This window comes from Berghia stephanieae, chromosome 4, assembly GCF_034508935.2.
Source record: "Berghia stephanieae isolate SIO BIC M18660-M18661 chromosome 4, UCSD_Bste_1.3, whole genome shotgun sequence".
Lineage (NCBI taxonomy): Eukaryota > Metazoa > Mollusca > Gastropoda > Nudibranchia > Aeolidiidae > Berghia > Berghia stephanieae.
This window is the reverse complement of record NC_088363.1, coordinates 81253080-81269101: the sequence shown is the minus strand read 5'-3', so window position 1 is coordinate 81269101 and position 16022 is coordinate 81253080. Positions and strand designations below refer to the sequence as shown.

Below are 16022 nucleotides of genomic sequence, written 5' to 3'. Positions count from 1 at the left end.
GCAGTATGGATATGGGAGGCCTTCCGAAAGCATATTCTTTTTTAAAAAATAATGTTCTAGTAAGGGGTTTTGGAAAGGGGGAAATTTAAAAAAAAGTGTCCCCCCCCCTCCCAAACGCCATCATAACATTTGGTTACACAATGTCTAATAGTCTTATTTGGATGGATGGAATAAACGAATTCTTTCGTTATATTTCGTTATATTTTTGTTGTTCAATAACACTTAATCGCATGGTCGTTGTGTTATTGGGCACGATAAAAATAACTCGTTTAATAAATACAAAGAAATGAAAGAAACGTTATTTTATGGTATGCTGAGATTGGTTATATAATGAAAAGAAATGTCAAGGAATAGCTGCTACGATGATATTGAGGGAGGCCTTCCGAAAGCGCCTACATCCCCAGTATTCTTTGTTTTTTATAGGTTTCTAGTAGGAGGTTTGGGAGGGGGGGGGGGGAGACTTTTAAAAAAAAAGTCTTCCCCCTCTCAAACCCCGTACTAGAACATTATGAAAAACAAAGAATACTGGGGATGTAGGAGCTTTCGGAAGGCCTCTCGATATTGACTATAGTGGATTTGTTTTCAGAAAAGGTAATGTAGTATGATGGTTTCATGCTCCTTGTTTGTTTTATAGCACTTTATGTTATGGTTTATTTTCGCTATCTCCATCTGTTCGTCGTGCGGTATGTTGCGCGCCGTGGCGCATACCACGCACATTTTGGTTGTGGGGGAAGATAAAACTAGTGGCGCACCTCGTTGTTGAAGATTTGCGGCTATGTGGTCTAGTCCTCAAGAAAGGAGTGCGCCAGGGATGTGTTATGTCTCCTTGCTTGTTTAATTTATACACAGAGTCTATTTTTCGGCAAGTAGAAATAGCACAAGGGTTGAAGGTTGGTGGCCACAACATCAACAATCTACGTTACGCTGACGATACTGTCCTGTTGACGGAAAGTAAGGAAGGCCTACAGAAGCTACTTTCAAAAGTGAACGAAGAGAGTAAAAAAAAGGGGCTGTTCATGAATGCGAAGAAGACAAAAACAATGGTGATAACAAAAAAGAAAGAGCCCATAGAAATAGATATAGAAATAGAAGAGTGTCCAGTGGAACAAGTAAAGGAGTTCACGTACTTGGGGCAGTTGGTAACATCCGATGCAAAGTCTGACAAAGAGATCAGGAGACGAATAATGCTGGCCAAAAATGCGTTCATGAAACTAAAGCCAATCCTCAACAACACAAATATCTCCATCAGAACACGAATGAGATGCACCAAATGCTATGTGTGGTCCATTTTCTTTTATCGTTGTGAAACGTGGACACTAACCGCACAGACAGAACAACGTATTGAAGCTTTTGAGATGTGGACGTACAGGAGAATACTGAAAATACCTTGGACAGCAAGAAAAACAAACATTGGACAGCAAGAAAAACAAACATCGAAGTCCTCGACCTAATGGGCCAAAAACAAAAAGAACTTCTTTTGACTGTGAAGCACAAAAAGCTGTCATATTTTGGACATATGCGAAGACATGATAGTCTCGAAAAAAGGATAATGGAGGGAAGAATTGAAGGAAAGAGAGGCAAAGGAAGACAAAGGAAATCCTGGACAGATGGCATCAAGGAAGCTACAGGACGGCGCATGGCAGACTGTAACGAGGCTGCAATGGACCGTGAAGGATGGAAGGCCATGACATCCGACCTCTGGAAAGAGATGGAACCCGGGAAGGAAGGAAGAAGGTCTAGTCCTATGACACTAGCCTTTGGGCTGGAAGGTCCAGGGCTCGAGTTCTGCTTTATTTGACTGGCAGATAATTTAGTCCATGTAAAAGGCGCTTTTCTCACATTATCTCATCATACTCAGGTGTGCAATGAGTACCCAGCTGTTAACAGTGCTGTCTCTGTTAAGAAAAAAATTCTGATATCGCATAACGGGCATCCTGTCTTTGCCTACATGTTAAGTATTGCCGTTGGCTTGGGACCCCTTATTGTGCTTTGAAGACTATTTTGTGGATATTGCGCAATGCAATATAAATGATCAAGTAAAAAAAATATATTACAAAAACACAACACATTAATAATTTTTATTTCTTTCAGTCAGATGACGAACTCAAAACGACAGACTGTAATCATTGCTGTAGTTTTTCTTTTATAAAACCGAATCAATTGAACATTGTAGCCAACATCTTGCTCTCACAGGAAAGATAGTAAGTAGAAAGAGTAAAGGTAGACCAAGAAAAACATATTTGAATAGTTTGAACAGCTGGGTGACAAAGAAAGAAAAGAGTTATATTCGTTTCCTGATGTTATTTGATCAGAGAGCTGAATGGCGTGCCATGATCACCGGTGTCTGGCACAGACTTGGTACTTGAAGAAGAAGAAGCCAACTTTTTAAAACGTTTTATTTTAACAACAACTGTCTGACTTGCTATCCACAGTACCACATTTTGGTGATTGTTGCTGATGGTCAGGTGACCAATGAGAGGGCGACGGTAGAAGCCATCGTAGAGGCATCTAACTTTCCATTGTCCATCATCACTGTGGGAGTTGGAGATGGACCATGGGACACCATGCATGTGAGTACATATCTCTATATCTGTATATGGTACTACAGCTCCAGCCAATCTCACCGATGGGCAGAATTCCATCATCCTAATGAAAGCTAACGCTTGAAACAATGTTGAAGAAGTTAAATAATCATAATTATACTTGAAATGTTTATAAATAGCTCCTTTTATCAAATAGTTGAGCACTATAATTTCATGGTTTTTGTTTTTTATAATATATATATATATATATATATATATATATATATATATATATATATATATATATATATATATATATATATATATATATATATATATATATATATATATATATATATTATGTTTGCAGGCGATAAATACTTCTTCAGTAGGTATATTGAGAGTAGATTTCAGTTGAACTTCCAAATTGTTATGATTACTTAAAAATGAAAGAACTATCATGGTTTACTTTTAAAAAGTCTTTAATTTTTAGTTTGAAATAGGACAGGAATGGCAATTATATGTTGAAAGACATGAATTTTAATTTATGCTCTTTAAAAATGTTCATCTCAACTTTAAATATGAGGAGCTAATATAAAGTAATTTAAATGAATATTCATTCTTGATGCCTGGTAATGAACTGACTGACCACCTTTCATCTATTTTTGAAAATGTCTATTTCAGGAGTTTGACGACAAATTGCCTGTCCGTAACTTTGACAACTTCCATTTTGTCGACTATGCCAAAGTAACAAAGAAAGCCGAAAACCCAGGCGCCTCCTTTGCCATCCACGCCCTGAAGGAAATCCCAGACCAGTACAAAGCCATCAAGAAACTCAAGCTTCTGTGGGATGAATAGGATTTTTATATTGATTGGAACGAGAGATAACGATAATGAATCTATTCTTTTCTTTTTCTATTTACTGAAACTTTTACAGCTGTGTGGGATTTTTTTTTGGTCTTCCTATAGGGAATGAGATTAGCGGAAGAGTAGCGTCCCTTGATTGGACGTCACCCATAGTCTGTGACGTCACCGGCGGAAAAGTTATTAGAGAGAGAACGTCATGTTGTTTGTGCGCATGCGTCTCTCGTCCTCGCGTCCGCCGGTGACGTCACAGACTATGGGTGACGTCCAATCAAGGGACGCTACTCTTCCGCTAAACTCATTCCCTATAGTGGGCAGGAAGGTCATGTGCTGTGTCTTTTACCCATCTATATTTGTTTTATAATCTGCTTTCTGTTTTTGTCTTGGAATGAGATAACTTGGTTTTGTCCTGGCTCTGGCTCGGGTCCTTTGTTGGGAGAGGAGAAACAGACAAATATATAGTTTTAATTCTGGGAGATGTTATATTTTTTCCTGGTAAATCTCCTCTCTTGTTTTTAATATATAATGATGATCTGTAAACATTTGTGTGTTTTTCTCTTATGGGGAGCCTACAAAGAACCAACAAAAGAAAGAAAAACCAAAAAAAAAAAAAAAAAATAGAAATAAACAACTAACAAACAAACAGATATAGGCCTTAAATGTGACACTTGGATGTGTTATACACAGGAGAGTGGGACAACTCCATGAACGTGTGTAGATTTTCAGAGTAAAGTGTTAGGCTCTCAATCTTTTGTACTCATATTTGCAGGTCTGATAACCTAGCACAATAATTTATAATAACATTGGTATAACATTGTTGTAATGCGCAATAGTTTGGGGGTTGTTTGATAGTATTTCCATTATAATAATACATGATTCTATAACAATTTGGGTTATCAGACCTGTAAATAAGTACACGTTGATTAGAATGTACATTCAACTTACATGACAGGAACATATGGGGACTGATCCATATATCGCCTCTACAGACATACATAAATTGGTAATTTGTAATTTTTTTTTCATCATAAATAACTCCACACTTCATATTGATTCATTTTCACCTTGAGTTTCTGAATATCTTACAGAGATGTGCTGTTTTCAATTTTGAATTATATTTTTGAAGCGTTAAGATGACTAAAATTCCCTTTATTCATCCTATAGGGGAAATTTGTCTCTAGGGTCTATTCCAAGGGAAGACTAGAATAACCCAGGCGTCAGATGCAGTGTAGCACAGCAAATTGAGTTAGGCCACGGTGACTTGCTCAAGGCTACACAGTGCAGCGGCAGGTGATCAAACTTGGTACCTTTCAGGTATGATGCAACGACCGCTGAGCCACACTGCCCCACACTCCAGCGTACTCTAGCATTATCTCCTATTTTCCCCTCATAGTCGATAAACTACTGACTAAAAATGAAATATGACGATTTGAGAAAGAAGACAAAAATAACACTGAAACTCCCACTAGCTTTTCACTGGATTGAAAATCTTGATTCATTATTTATTTTTCCATGCTCTTGAGCAAGTAGAACACACCTATACGTCTTTTTCAATTGAATTTAAACTTATATATTCATCATCAATGATTCTTATGTATTGTTTCTGTGAGCGTCAAGCAGCTAAATCTGCATAATGAACAAGGCAAACAATAATGATTAGTTAATAAAGAGATACATAGACATCTGAATGAATTAATCAATAATGAACATCTATAAAATTCATAGAAAAAATTCCAGATAAATAACATATTAGGTACTTCAGTTAATTAATTAGTAGCAGTAGCGAATGGCTACATCTCCACACTGCAAGTCTCCAGTCAGTCTTTAAATTCGTCACCGCAGTTGAGGAAAGCCTTGAAACCTCCCGCCAATCTTATCACAGGGCAGTGAAGGATTATGTGGTCTGCTGTCTGACTTGATATGCCATTAAACTGTATAGGGGATGCTGAGTGAGTGTATAATCCACCTTGATTGGTGGACAAAGAATAATTCCAAAGACTTTTCCACACGGGACTGGTATTTCAGTATTGTGGCTTGTTGTTGACATGAATTGCTTGATTTTGTCAGTTTTGTACTTGCAGAAAGAAGAGCTTGAAATCTAAATTATGTTACATAATAGTCCAAACAGAAAAGTAAAGAGTGGTGGGGGCTGCTTGAAGCCTGGGATCGTGAAATACTAACGAATGAGTGATCATGGAGAGGTTTCGGATGGGAACATTAACTCTATCGTTGTCGAAACATACTGCTGTTTTGGTCCATGACAGTACAGTGAGTCAGGGTGTCCCGTTTTCGCTCTTTGAAAATAAAAAAGAACAAAATTTAAACAATTCCTTTAATTTATCCCACCGGGGAAATTTGTCTCTAGAGTCTATTCCAAGAGAAGACTGGAATAACCCTGGCATCAGCCGCAGTGCAGCACCGTAAGTTGAGCTAGGGCGAGGTGACTTGCTGAAGGCCACACAGTGCAGCGGCAGATGATTGAACTCGGTACTTTTCGGGTACGATGGAAAGACCGTACTGCTGAGCCACGCTGTCTCCTAGGTGATGATTTTCTGACATGTAGTTTTCAAAACTAAGCTAAGCGGGTGGTTGGATGGGAGCATCACCCTTGAATCATATACCTATGATGTTCGCATGGGTGTACGATCCGATAGTGATGTCGTTTCTTCTTCTCTTTACTAGCCTATCCTGCTTCTTTGGTTTGTGATTGTATTTTTGACAGGGGATATTTTTTTTCCTGTAAATCTTCTGCCTGTTTGTTCTTGGTTATTTATAATTTAGCTTATGATATCTTTAGGTTATGATTTTGATTTACATTTGTACTATTTTTGTTAGATTGCTTGTTTTTTTGTTTCAGCGGTCTCTCATATAACCTCAATTGTGTTGGAAGAGACCTAAAGCAACAAACAAACAAACAAAAAAATAAGCTAAGCGTTGTGTGGAGGAAAGCTACGATGCCATTCACTGATGTAGATGACATTCAAATTATATATGATAAAATTACAACATTACATTGTTTAATCTTCGTCATGGTCTTCCTTCATTTACAAATATTATTATTTTAATATTATATGTGATTTTTACAACTCGATTGTGCTTTATTTGCATTGCGTAGATTCATGATTTGGTATTTGGGAGCGTTTTCAAGTTGTGTACATTTTCAGTTTGTCATATAAACATTTTGTTTTTAATACATGTAGTTTGATGGTTTTTTTCATAGTGATTAAATGTTTTCTCTATTTTCAAAACCACAATAAATGGTTGGATTTACGGAGAAGTGGGTTATCCCCCTTTTATATAAAGATTGTGATGAGAACAGTCATAGCAAGGATGTAGATTTGGCAGTAGCCTTGTTGATGAAAACAGTCCGTTGTGAAATTATAATGAGATAAATAATGAAAGAAAATATGGTTTGTTTTAAAAGATATATAAATAGATAAATAAATCTTGTTGTTTATGTTGATTTTATACCTAGTTGCATTTAAATAATTGAGCTTGAGCTTTTCAATGTTTGGATGGGATGCAGAATGTGATAAAAACGAATAAAATTCAGAAAAGTGTGGAGTGAAGACTTGTACTAATAATGATGAGAAATATCCTTTATTTCTTATAGTGATAGAAATGAATACCATGAACAAGTGGATTAAACGTCTGCAAGGTTGTGAATTTATTTTATCTGAATTGTATTTTATGATTATTGAGATTTCTTAGTAAATAGATTGTGATTGAATATTATACAGTAAAGACGTAAGTTGCACCATACAGTGCTTTTATTATATCACTTACATATTTATATAGTATGTATAATTTAAACCCTGACTTTATGGTGATGAGATTTATACATTATGCAATTGTCAATGCATTTTATTAACAAATTGATCTTTTATTTCAAACTTTAATTTCTACACAGCTGATTATCTACGATTTTACCCCAATAGTAATAATAATGATAATATTATATTTATAGCGCGCAAATACAAAATTACATAATGCTCAATGCGCTTTAAAATATAGAAATATAGTAAACAGTTGGGGGAAAAAAGGAAAATGTTGACAATTTAGAACGCCTGATAGAAACAAAACAATCATTTTAAACCATTACAACAGTGGCCTATCAAATTACAAAAATATTCCTGTGGAATAAAATTGTTTTAACATTTCATGTATCAGACAGATGAATAAATGATCTATAATATTTACTGTTGTGTCATCAGATGTGTGTTACAACACAGCACACTTATAATGCCATCCTGTGTATACATCAAAGACACATAAAAATATCTGATATAACGACCTGAACATGGACAATTCTGTTTATAACGATATCAGGAGAATTAGACTGGGCAATATGGATCTAATTATAAGCCTCAGAACAGCCCTTTTAATACCCAAATTTTAGTTCACATTTGACTCTCCTGCATTGGTTTTGCATTTTAGTCTACCATTGCCATTAATTCATATCAAACATAAACACCTTAACGAAGCTCAGGCTGTATTTTTCCACCATTTTATGTATCGATCAGTTTAAACCACTTTCATTTATTGTGACTTTATTTTGATAATTCTAGCTATGACATTATAATAAGAGTGTTGTGCTGTATCAGATTACAAGATTTTTAGATGTGGATCCGCTGTGCCTTTTGGATTTTATAAAATTTGATCTTAGACTAATAATGGTTATGTACCTTTATTTTTTATTTATTTATTTCTTTATTTTTTGGTATGATAAATAATTAATTCTGTTTTTTTAATTGTTTGTTTGTTTGTTTTTTCACTTCATGTAAAAGCCAAATTAAATGATATAATTATATGATAATTATTTGTTGGCATCTTTGTTGTTTCTATTTTGAGAGTGGCAATCACACCAGTCTTAATTGTGAGCCTGTGACGCTTTGTGTTGACTGAACATATGCTTTTCTCATTCATCAATAACTATCTATACACATCAGCTTATATTTCGTGATATAGTCGACTCCGCTTAATCGCACACCCTCGGGAGTTCGGGTTAGTGTGTCGATTAAGCGAAGTGTGCGATTGCGCAGAGAAGCTAATAATAGCATCTATGCACCCGCTTTCATGTGCCATTCATGTAGGACCTTCCCTTCTGAGTTTTCTTCGGGTTTGGAACCGTCATTTTCAAGACATGGCCTCATTAGAATGTTTGTTCTTAAAAAAATTGGGGGGAGGGGTTCCTTTTTTTCCCTTTTATTTCTCTTTGTTTTTTGTTTCTTGTCTTTTTCATGTTTTAATGACAACAAAATTTGACGTTATTGATTGCTTTCTATTCTGTATAAACCCCTTGTCTCCAATCCCGCCAATGTAGATCATCTGTCAAGCTTTCTTCTACATAGATGGTATGCTCTTGGATCCTACATCTGATCCTTATTTGAACCAATTGGATACAATAGTCTGATGTCACGCCGCCTGGCAACGGCGGCCATCTTGGTTCTAAACAAAGAAAATCATTACTTTTTATTCTTCAAGCTGGCTAGAACTTTTCATATGTCTTGTGATCAGAATGTGTAAAAGTCAAAACATGATCAAATTTATGTTTTTTTTTAAACTCTGGATACGCTTTTATGCTCGCCGGAGAAATATTTCATAGGGCGTCCGCCATTGTTCCGATAGTTTAGAGCCAGTGTTACTAAGTTACCATGCGTCATTAGGAAGGAAGTGACGATACGACTATTGAATCCTATTCCCCTTTGTTTTACTTTTCCTTGGGTGCTTCGATTGTAAATCTAGAATATTTTGACTATTCCATTTTCTTCTTTTCACTGGTGCTGATATGACCTAAATGTGTCGCAAGTGCCGTAAAACCCTTAAAGACAAACAAAAATGGATTTCTTTTCAATCAAGCTCAGAAGCAAAAAGTACAAACTATACTCAATGCCGTCCAACAAACAAGCATTTAGTTCTTTCAACTACAACAAAGATTTTTCATCAAATTCTGTAATGAACAAAACAAATCTGAAATAGACAAAGGTTCACCGAATCGTAACGAATGCGACATGCGACAACTTTCATGTAGTTGGTATGGTGAGAGTTTGGCATCTCTGATTTTTGCCTGAATCATGAGCTGCCATCTTTCAGGGTGGAGTTGATCATAATTTTATTTGTTAAAATCAGTCCTTCAGAGCCATTAGGCCTATGGAGCCGGAGCTGAAAACGGTTTCTATACCATGAGACGGACAATTGCAATTGCTTGCCACTCTTTTGATAGGACGCTAGTCTATCTGTTTTCCAACATGCTTTCTGTCTTTGTCTTGGAATGGGATTACTTGGTTTTGTCCTGGCCTTGGCCGGAGTCCTAGCTGGGAGGGAAACAGTCAAATGCACAGTTATTGTTTTGGGAGAGGATATTTTTTTCCTTGTAAATCATCTCTCTGTTATGTATTATATTAGTTATTTTAAATGTATAATGTAAGCATTTGAGTTTATTCCTCTTTGTTGGATTTTGTGCTTGTGTCCGGATGAGACTTATAGGTGATCTCAAACTAAGTACATTGGTGGTATGCTCTTGGAATCTAAATCTGATCCCTATTTGTTCCCAGTTCACCTATGTCTTATTTTGTCTTGGGTGCTTTAATTGTAATTCTAGAACTTTTTACTATCCCATTTTCTTCCTTTTTTACTTCCCATTATTGTTATTATCATTATTTTCAACTCGAACAACACATCCCAATGTTTTTTCCACGCCACTTGATTAACATCCAATTCTATTTTACTTCAACATTCCTAACTATGAAACTTAAGCAATTGATTTTAAAGGCTATTTAGTCCTCGTTTTAAAGGCTAGTTTTTCTGCTGAGAGGTAAAATGTTGAGATGCTTCTAGCTATTTTTCTATTCATGATTTTAAAACAATTTTTTTCCCTTTTTATCATCTCCCTTTTATTTTTGTACAAAATTCTGGCTAAACTCCATTAAGGGTTGAGGTCGGATCTTTTGATAGAATTTTCCAAACACTGTGACCATTTAACTTTGTTTTAAATTGTCTTTATCCTTTATATATATTATATATATTATTATATTATATATATATATTATATATATTATATATATATATATATAATATATATTATATATATATTATATATAAATGTGTGTGTGTGTGTGTGTGTGTGTGCATGGATGTATGTGTGTAGGTGTGTGTTGAGATAATTTACATAGTTTACAAGAAGAAAATGTCAATGGTGGACTGTTGCATTGATGAGGGTTAAATGCTTTATTACAATTGTGTTACATCGATACCAGCACGCACATATTTGCAGGTCTGATAGCCGAGCGCACTGACGGGCTTAAAATTAACATTGTCCTAATGGGCAATAGTAGAGGGGATGGGTGGGGTAAGAAGCCACCTTCATTTTAAGAGTGATTTTCCGGGAAAGTAAAAGCTTCTTTGTGACTGGGTGGGGTTCCTGACCTCCCATAGTGGGCAGGGAGGTACGCTGTATCTTCTATTCCCCCTATATATGTTTTCCAACTTGCTTTCTGTCTTTGTCTTGGAATGAGATTACTTGGTTTTATCCTGGCCCTGGCCGGATACCCTAGCTGGGAGGGAAACAGTCAAATGTGTAGTTAGTTTTGGGAGATGATATTTTTTTTCCTTGTAAATCATCTCTCTGTTATGTATTATTATATTTATTATTTTGAATAATATCATGTAAGCATTTGAGTGTATCCCTCTTTGTTGGATTTTGTGCCTGTGTCAGGCTAAGACTTATAGGTGATCTCAAACTAAATACATTGCGTCTTGGAATCTACATCTGATCCCTATTTGTTCCCAGTTCCCCTTTGTCTTAATGTCTCTTGGGTGCTTTAATTGTAATTCTAGAACTTTTTACTATCCCATTTTCTTCCTTTTTACTGGCGCTGATATAACCTAAATGTATTGCAATAGCTGTAAAACCCTTAAAAACAAACAAACAAACAAACGGCCACCTTAATTTTAAAAGGGATTTTCCCGGAAAGTTGCAGCTTCTTTGTCTATTGACACCACAAGATTATCTCTTTACTACCAGTTGTTACTCAGTGCATCAAGCTTGTAATGTCCAATTGAAGGCTGGTTTTCTAAAACTCGCTAAGTCGATTTTTGTACTTTTTAAGATTTTCTACTCATGAGAAAAATTGAAATATAAAATGTATTCTAAACATCAAATGGCACTTGAATTTCTCTAGATTTCTGTTAATTTAAAGTTTAAATATGATAAAATAATAGACCGAATGAGAAATTTTAGGGGAAATAATCCTCAATATCTCAAAATGGAGAAATGGGGAGTTAGGGAGTTGTGGAAAACCACTCTTCAATTACTTACCGTTTTCAATTTTTGTCATCAAGGTGGACGGTTTGTTATTATTTCCATCACAACAATGAGCCCATTCACAATTTGGGTTCTTAGACTTGTAAATAAGTTCACGCTGATTTACTCTGATGTTTTGCTTATTTTATAATTTAGTTAGTGTGTAATGAGTTTGGATGGTGTGTAGTGTGACCCAGTGTGTCATTTTGGTCTGGGTGGGGTTCCTGGCCTCCTATAGTGGGCAGGGAGGCACTTACGGTGTCTTCTATCCCCTTATATCTGTCTTCCAACTCACTCTCTGTCTTTGTCTTGGAATGAGATTACTTGGTTTTGTCCTGGCCCTGGCCGGATACTCTAGCTGAGAGGGAAACAGTCAAATGGGTAGTTTAGAGTTTTGGGAGATGATTTTTTTCCTTGTAAATCATCTCTCTATTATGAATTGTATTATTATTGTTTTACAAATATATATATATATATATATATATATATATATATATATATATATATATATATATATATATATATATGATTTGTAAATATTTAAGTGTGTCCTTCTTGGTGGAGACCTGTGCTTGTGTCAGGATGAGACATTTAGGTGATCTCAAACTAAGTACACTGATCGTGTGCTCTTGGAATCTACATCTTTTCCCTATTTGAACCAAGTCCCCTTTGTCTTACCTTTTCTTGGGTACTTTAACTCACTCAATCCTGGAGATTTTTGCTAGGTTTCAAAATTGGAAAAGCGGGTGGTTGGATGGGAGCATCACCCTTGAATCATATACCTATGATGTTCGCATGGGTGTACGATCCGATAGTGATGTCGTTTCTTCTTCTCTTTACTAGCCTATCCTGCTTCTTTGGTTTGTGATTGTATTTTTGACAGGGGATATTTTTTTTTTTCTGTAAATCTTCTGCCTTTTTGTTCTTGGTTATTTATAATTTAGCGTATGATATCTTTAGGTTATGATTTTGATTTACATTTGTACTATTTTTGTTAGATTGCTTGTTTTTTTGTTTCAGCGGTCTCTCATATAACCTCAATTGTGTTGGAAGAGACCTAAAGCAACAAACAAACAAAAAATTGGACAAAATGTTTTAAAAATGAGCATGTACTCTAGATAGTTTTATTCAACTACCATAAACATGTAAAAATGAAAAACATTAGCTTTGATACTACACCTATAATTTGTCTCAGAAAAATGCAATAAATAGGCATGGGATAAAAGTAATCCAGGTAAACTACGGATATAGTCGGTGTTTGGGTTGAGTGAGTTAAATGTAATGTTAGCACTGTTTACTATCCTATTTTCTTCCTTTTTACTGGCGCTGATGTAACCTTAATGTGTAACTAGCGCCGTAAACCCTTTAAAAACAAACTATCTATTTTTTAAATATAATATATATATATATTTTTATACAGTGCCTTAGGTTACGTGTGTATGGACTGGTGATGTGTTCCATTCTTAGACCGTGTTGCAGTCATTGAAATAAAACAGTCTCAACTGCTGATAGTGATTGTGAGTTTAATCTCCTTTTTCATGATGTAAAGTAAAGCAGCAAAATGAATGTAACAGCTCCAAAAGAGAACAAAATAACTAAAAAATGAAATGTTTCAGGCTGAAACCCCTTCATCAGCCAATAACAAGATCCTATTACTTACTGAAAGGATGTGCCAAATATTTCTCTGCCACCAAAACACTCCATATGCTTTTTTAGCTATGTATTGATGCTTTTATTGTCTTTGTTATTGGCCGAAGAAAGGTTTCGAGCCTGAAACGTTCCCTTGTTGGAATTTTGTTCTCTTTTGAATTTGTTATATATTCATTTTTGTTTATTTAAAAAAAAAATCAGCTTCTAGCAGCTTTGTATCAGTTTTTCATGATGCTACGCTGGTGGTTGGTGGGAGCTGCTGATAGGGTCTTCTATAATCCCTCTCATCTTTTGTCCATTTCTCGATGGCTTTCTGTTCTTCTGGAATTTTTTATGTGACCTGTATTTGCCGAGGCCCTGGCTGGAGACCTCTCTGCTGGAGAAATAGTTATATCTAGTCCAGCGTGAATTCCTGCAACGCTTATATTTTTTACCTTGTAAATAATCTCTCTTGGTAACTGTGTATTATTATGCAACAAGCTGAGTGTTGGGGGTCCCGATAGCTCAGTTGGTAGAGCACTCGCTTCACACGCAAAGGGACCGAGATCGATCCCGGGTGCAGTCGAGATTTTTTTTTTCTGATCCCTCTGTCTACCCAGCAGTGAATGGGTAGCTAAGTTAGATTTGGTAGAAAGTACATTGCAATAGACTATCATCCTATCCACAGGATAGCAAGTAATTGCAATTGTCCGTTTCATGCTATAAAAACCGTAAATGAGAGTTTTTATATAGAGCTATGTGCACTCAAAGTCTCAAAGGACTTTACAAAGGTTTCCAGACCAACAGCAACACGTAACATGTAGAACGAGACATGACGTCTTTGAGGCGATATTACATTTTTTTCGGACAGAAAAACGCTGTTAGCGGCCTGGTACTCTTTTTTACACATGTGTACGATGAGAAAATGTGAGCAAAGAGCCTTTTCCGAGGACTCAACTATGTCCGATCCTAGCTCGAACCCAGGGCCATCCGATCTGAAAGTGAAAGTGAATATCAAACCACTAGATATCACATCCACACATGTCGTACCCAATGAATAGTATTAGGTGGAGTTCCTGACCTCCCATAGTGGGCAGGGAAGTACTTACTGTGTCTTCTATCCCCCTATATCTGTTTTCCATCTTGCTTTCTGTCTTTGTCTTGGAATGAGATTACTTGGTTGTGTCCTGGCCCTGGCCAGACACCCTGGCTGAGAGGGAAACAGTTAAATGTATCGTTAGTTTTGGGGGATGATATTTTTTCCCCTTGTAAATCATCTCTCTGTTATGCACTGTATTATATGTTGTATCCATATTATAAATGATTTCTTAACATTTGAGTGTATTCCTCTTAGTAGGGACCTGTGCTTGTGTCTGGATGAGAAATTTAGGTGATCTCAAACTAAGTGCTTTGATTGTGTGCTTTTGGAATCTACATCTGTTTCCTATTTGAACCAACTCCCCCTTGTCTTCTCTTTGCTTGGGTGATTTAATTATAATTCTAGAACTTTTCACCTTCCCATTTTCTTCCTTTTTACTGGCGCTGATATGACCTTAATGTGTTACAAACAAGCGCCGTAAAACCCTTGAATACAAACAAGGTATAGTAGTCTCTGGTTTGAGAATTCTAGGATATGTCAGTATGGAGGAGAGGCAGGTAACCAAAAAACAGAGAAGTAAAATGTCAAAATAGGAATTCGAACCCACACCACAGAAGTGACCCTAAAAGTCTGGACAAGGTTTTGGAGTTTGAATTTCAAGGGAGCTAATCCAATACAATGCAGCAAAAAAGGACAGTTAACTTATCAAAAGTTGATTTTAAAATAATAATGAACAAGGGAGATAATCAAGAAAATGCAATAAAACAAACAAAACAGTTTGTTCTGAATGGGTTGTCGTCCTTGAATACTATTTCTTATTGTAATCGAGGGAGGTCACCCATCTTCGACTATTTTTCAAAAAGAGAATACGTATTTCCTGGATTGTTTCCCTCTATTATTATTCCCCTCAGCTAGGTTATGTGCCCCTTTTTTCCTACTTTGGAAAGAGTTGTTTCCCTGGAAAATTCTAAATGGATTCAGCCCAAGTGACTTCAATCTTCTTCTTTGTGAAACAATTATAAAAAGAAACGGACTAATTCATGAGTAAACTGTCAATACCCAAAAGAGAAGAGAAGAGTTATGGCAGCCTCCAGACAATCCACAATACATCTTTTCAGGATGGCCCAAACCTTGACACCAGCAGACAGGCTCGTTTTATAAGAATGTGCTTTGGACTCATGTTTTGGATCAGAAGGTCCTGGGTTCGAGCCTTGCTCGGCGCATAGTTGAGTCCCTGGAAAAAAGGCTCTTTACTCACATTATCTCACCATACTCAGGAGTAAAGTGAGTACCTGTTCGTTAACAACATTGTCTCTGTCGGAAAAATGTATTTTCTCCTAACAGGCGTCATGTCTCGTTTTACATGTTATGTGTTGCTGTTGGTCAGGGAAACTTTGTAAAGCGCTTTGAGCATGTTCAGTGAATAATGCGCTATATAAATGCTCAAGTGTTTTTAGTTTGTAACTTCTTAGATTTTATTTAGTATCGGTCCATTGGTATCTCTATAAAAATAGTCCTTTCTTCAAAGCTAGTAGATTAGGCCCATGGTAAAGTAGTCCTTCGGAGCCTGTAGGCCCATAGAGCCGGAGTTTAACCCGGTTTCTAT

The 16022-nt window shown here is 36.2% G+C and overlaps 1 protein-coding gene across 2 annotated transcripts in view; it reads left to right on the top strand.

Annotated features, from left to right (window-relative positions):
- LOC144971362 (copine family protein 1-like) overlaps positions 1-4013 on the top strand; it is a 46454-nt gene extending 42441 nt beyond the window's left edge. Inside the window, exons 9-11 of one of the 2 annotated variants that reach the window (XR_013645122.1) lie at positions 2433-2570; positions 3207-3511; positions 3640-4013. Coding sequence is in view for 1 of the 2 variants with exons in the window: in XM_078912152.1 (XP_078768278.1) it covers positions 2433-2570; positions 3207-3380 (312 nt within the window). In the remaining variant the exon portion in view is untranslated. Of the gene's footprint in view, positions 1-2432; positions 2571-3206; positions 3529-3639 lie in introns of those variants that run through there. The other variant, XM_078912152.1, reaches the window with a different exon arrangement.
- Positions 4014-16022: the final 12009 nt, after the last annotated feature.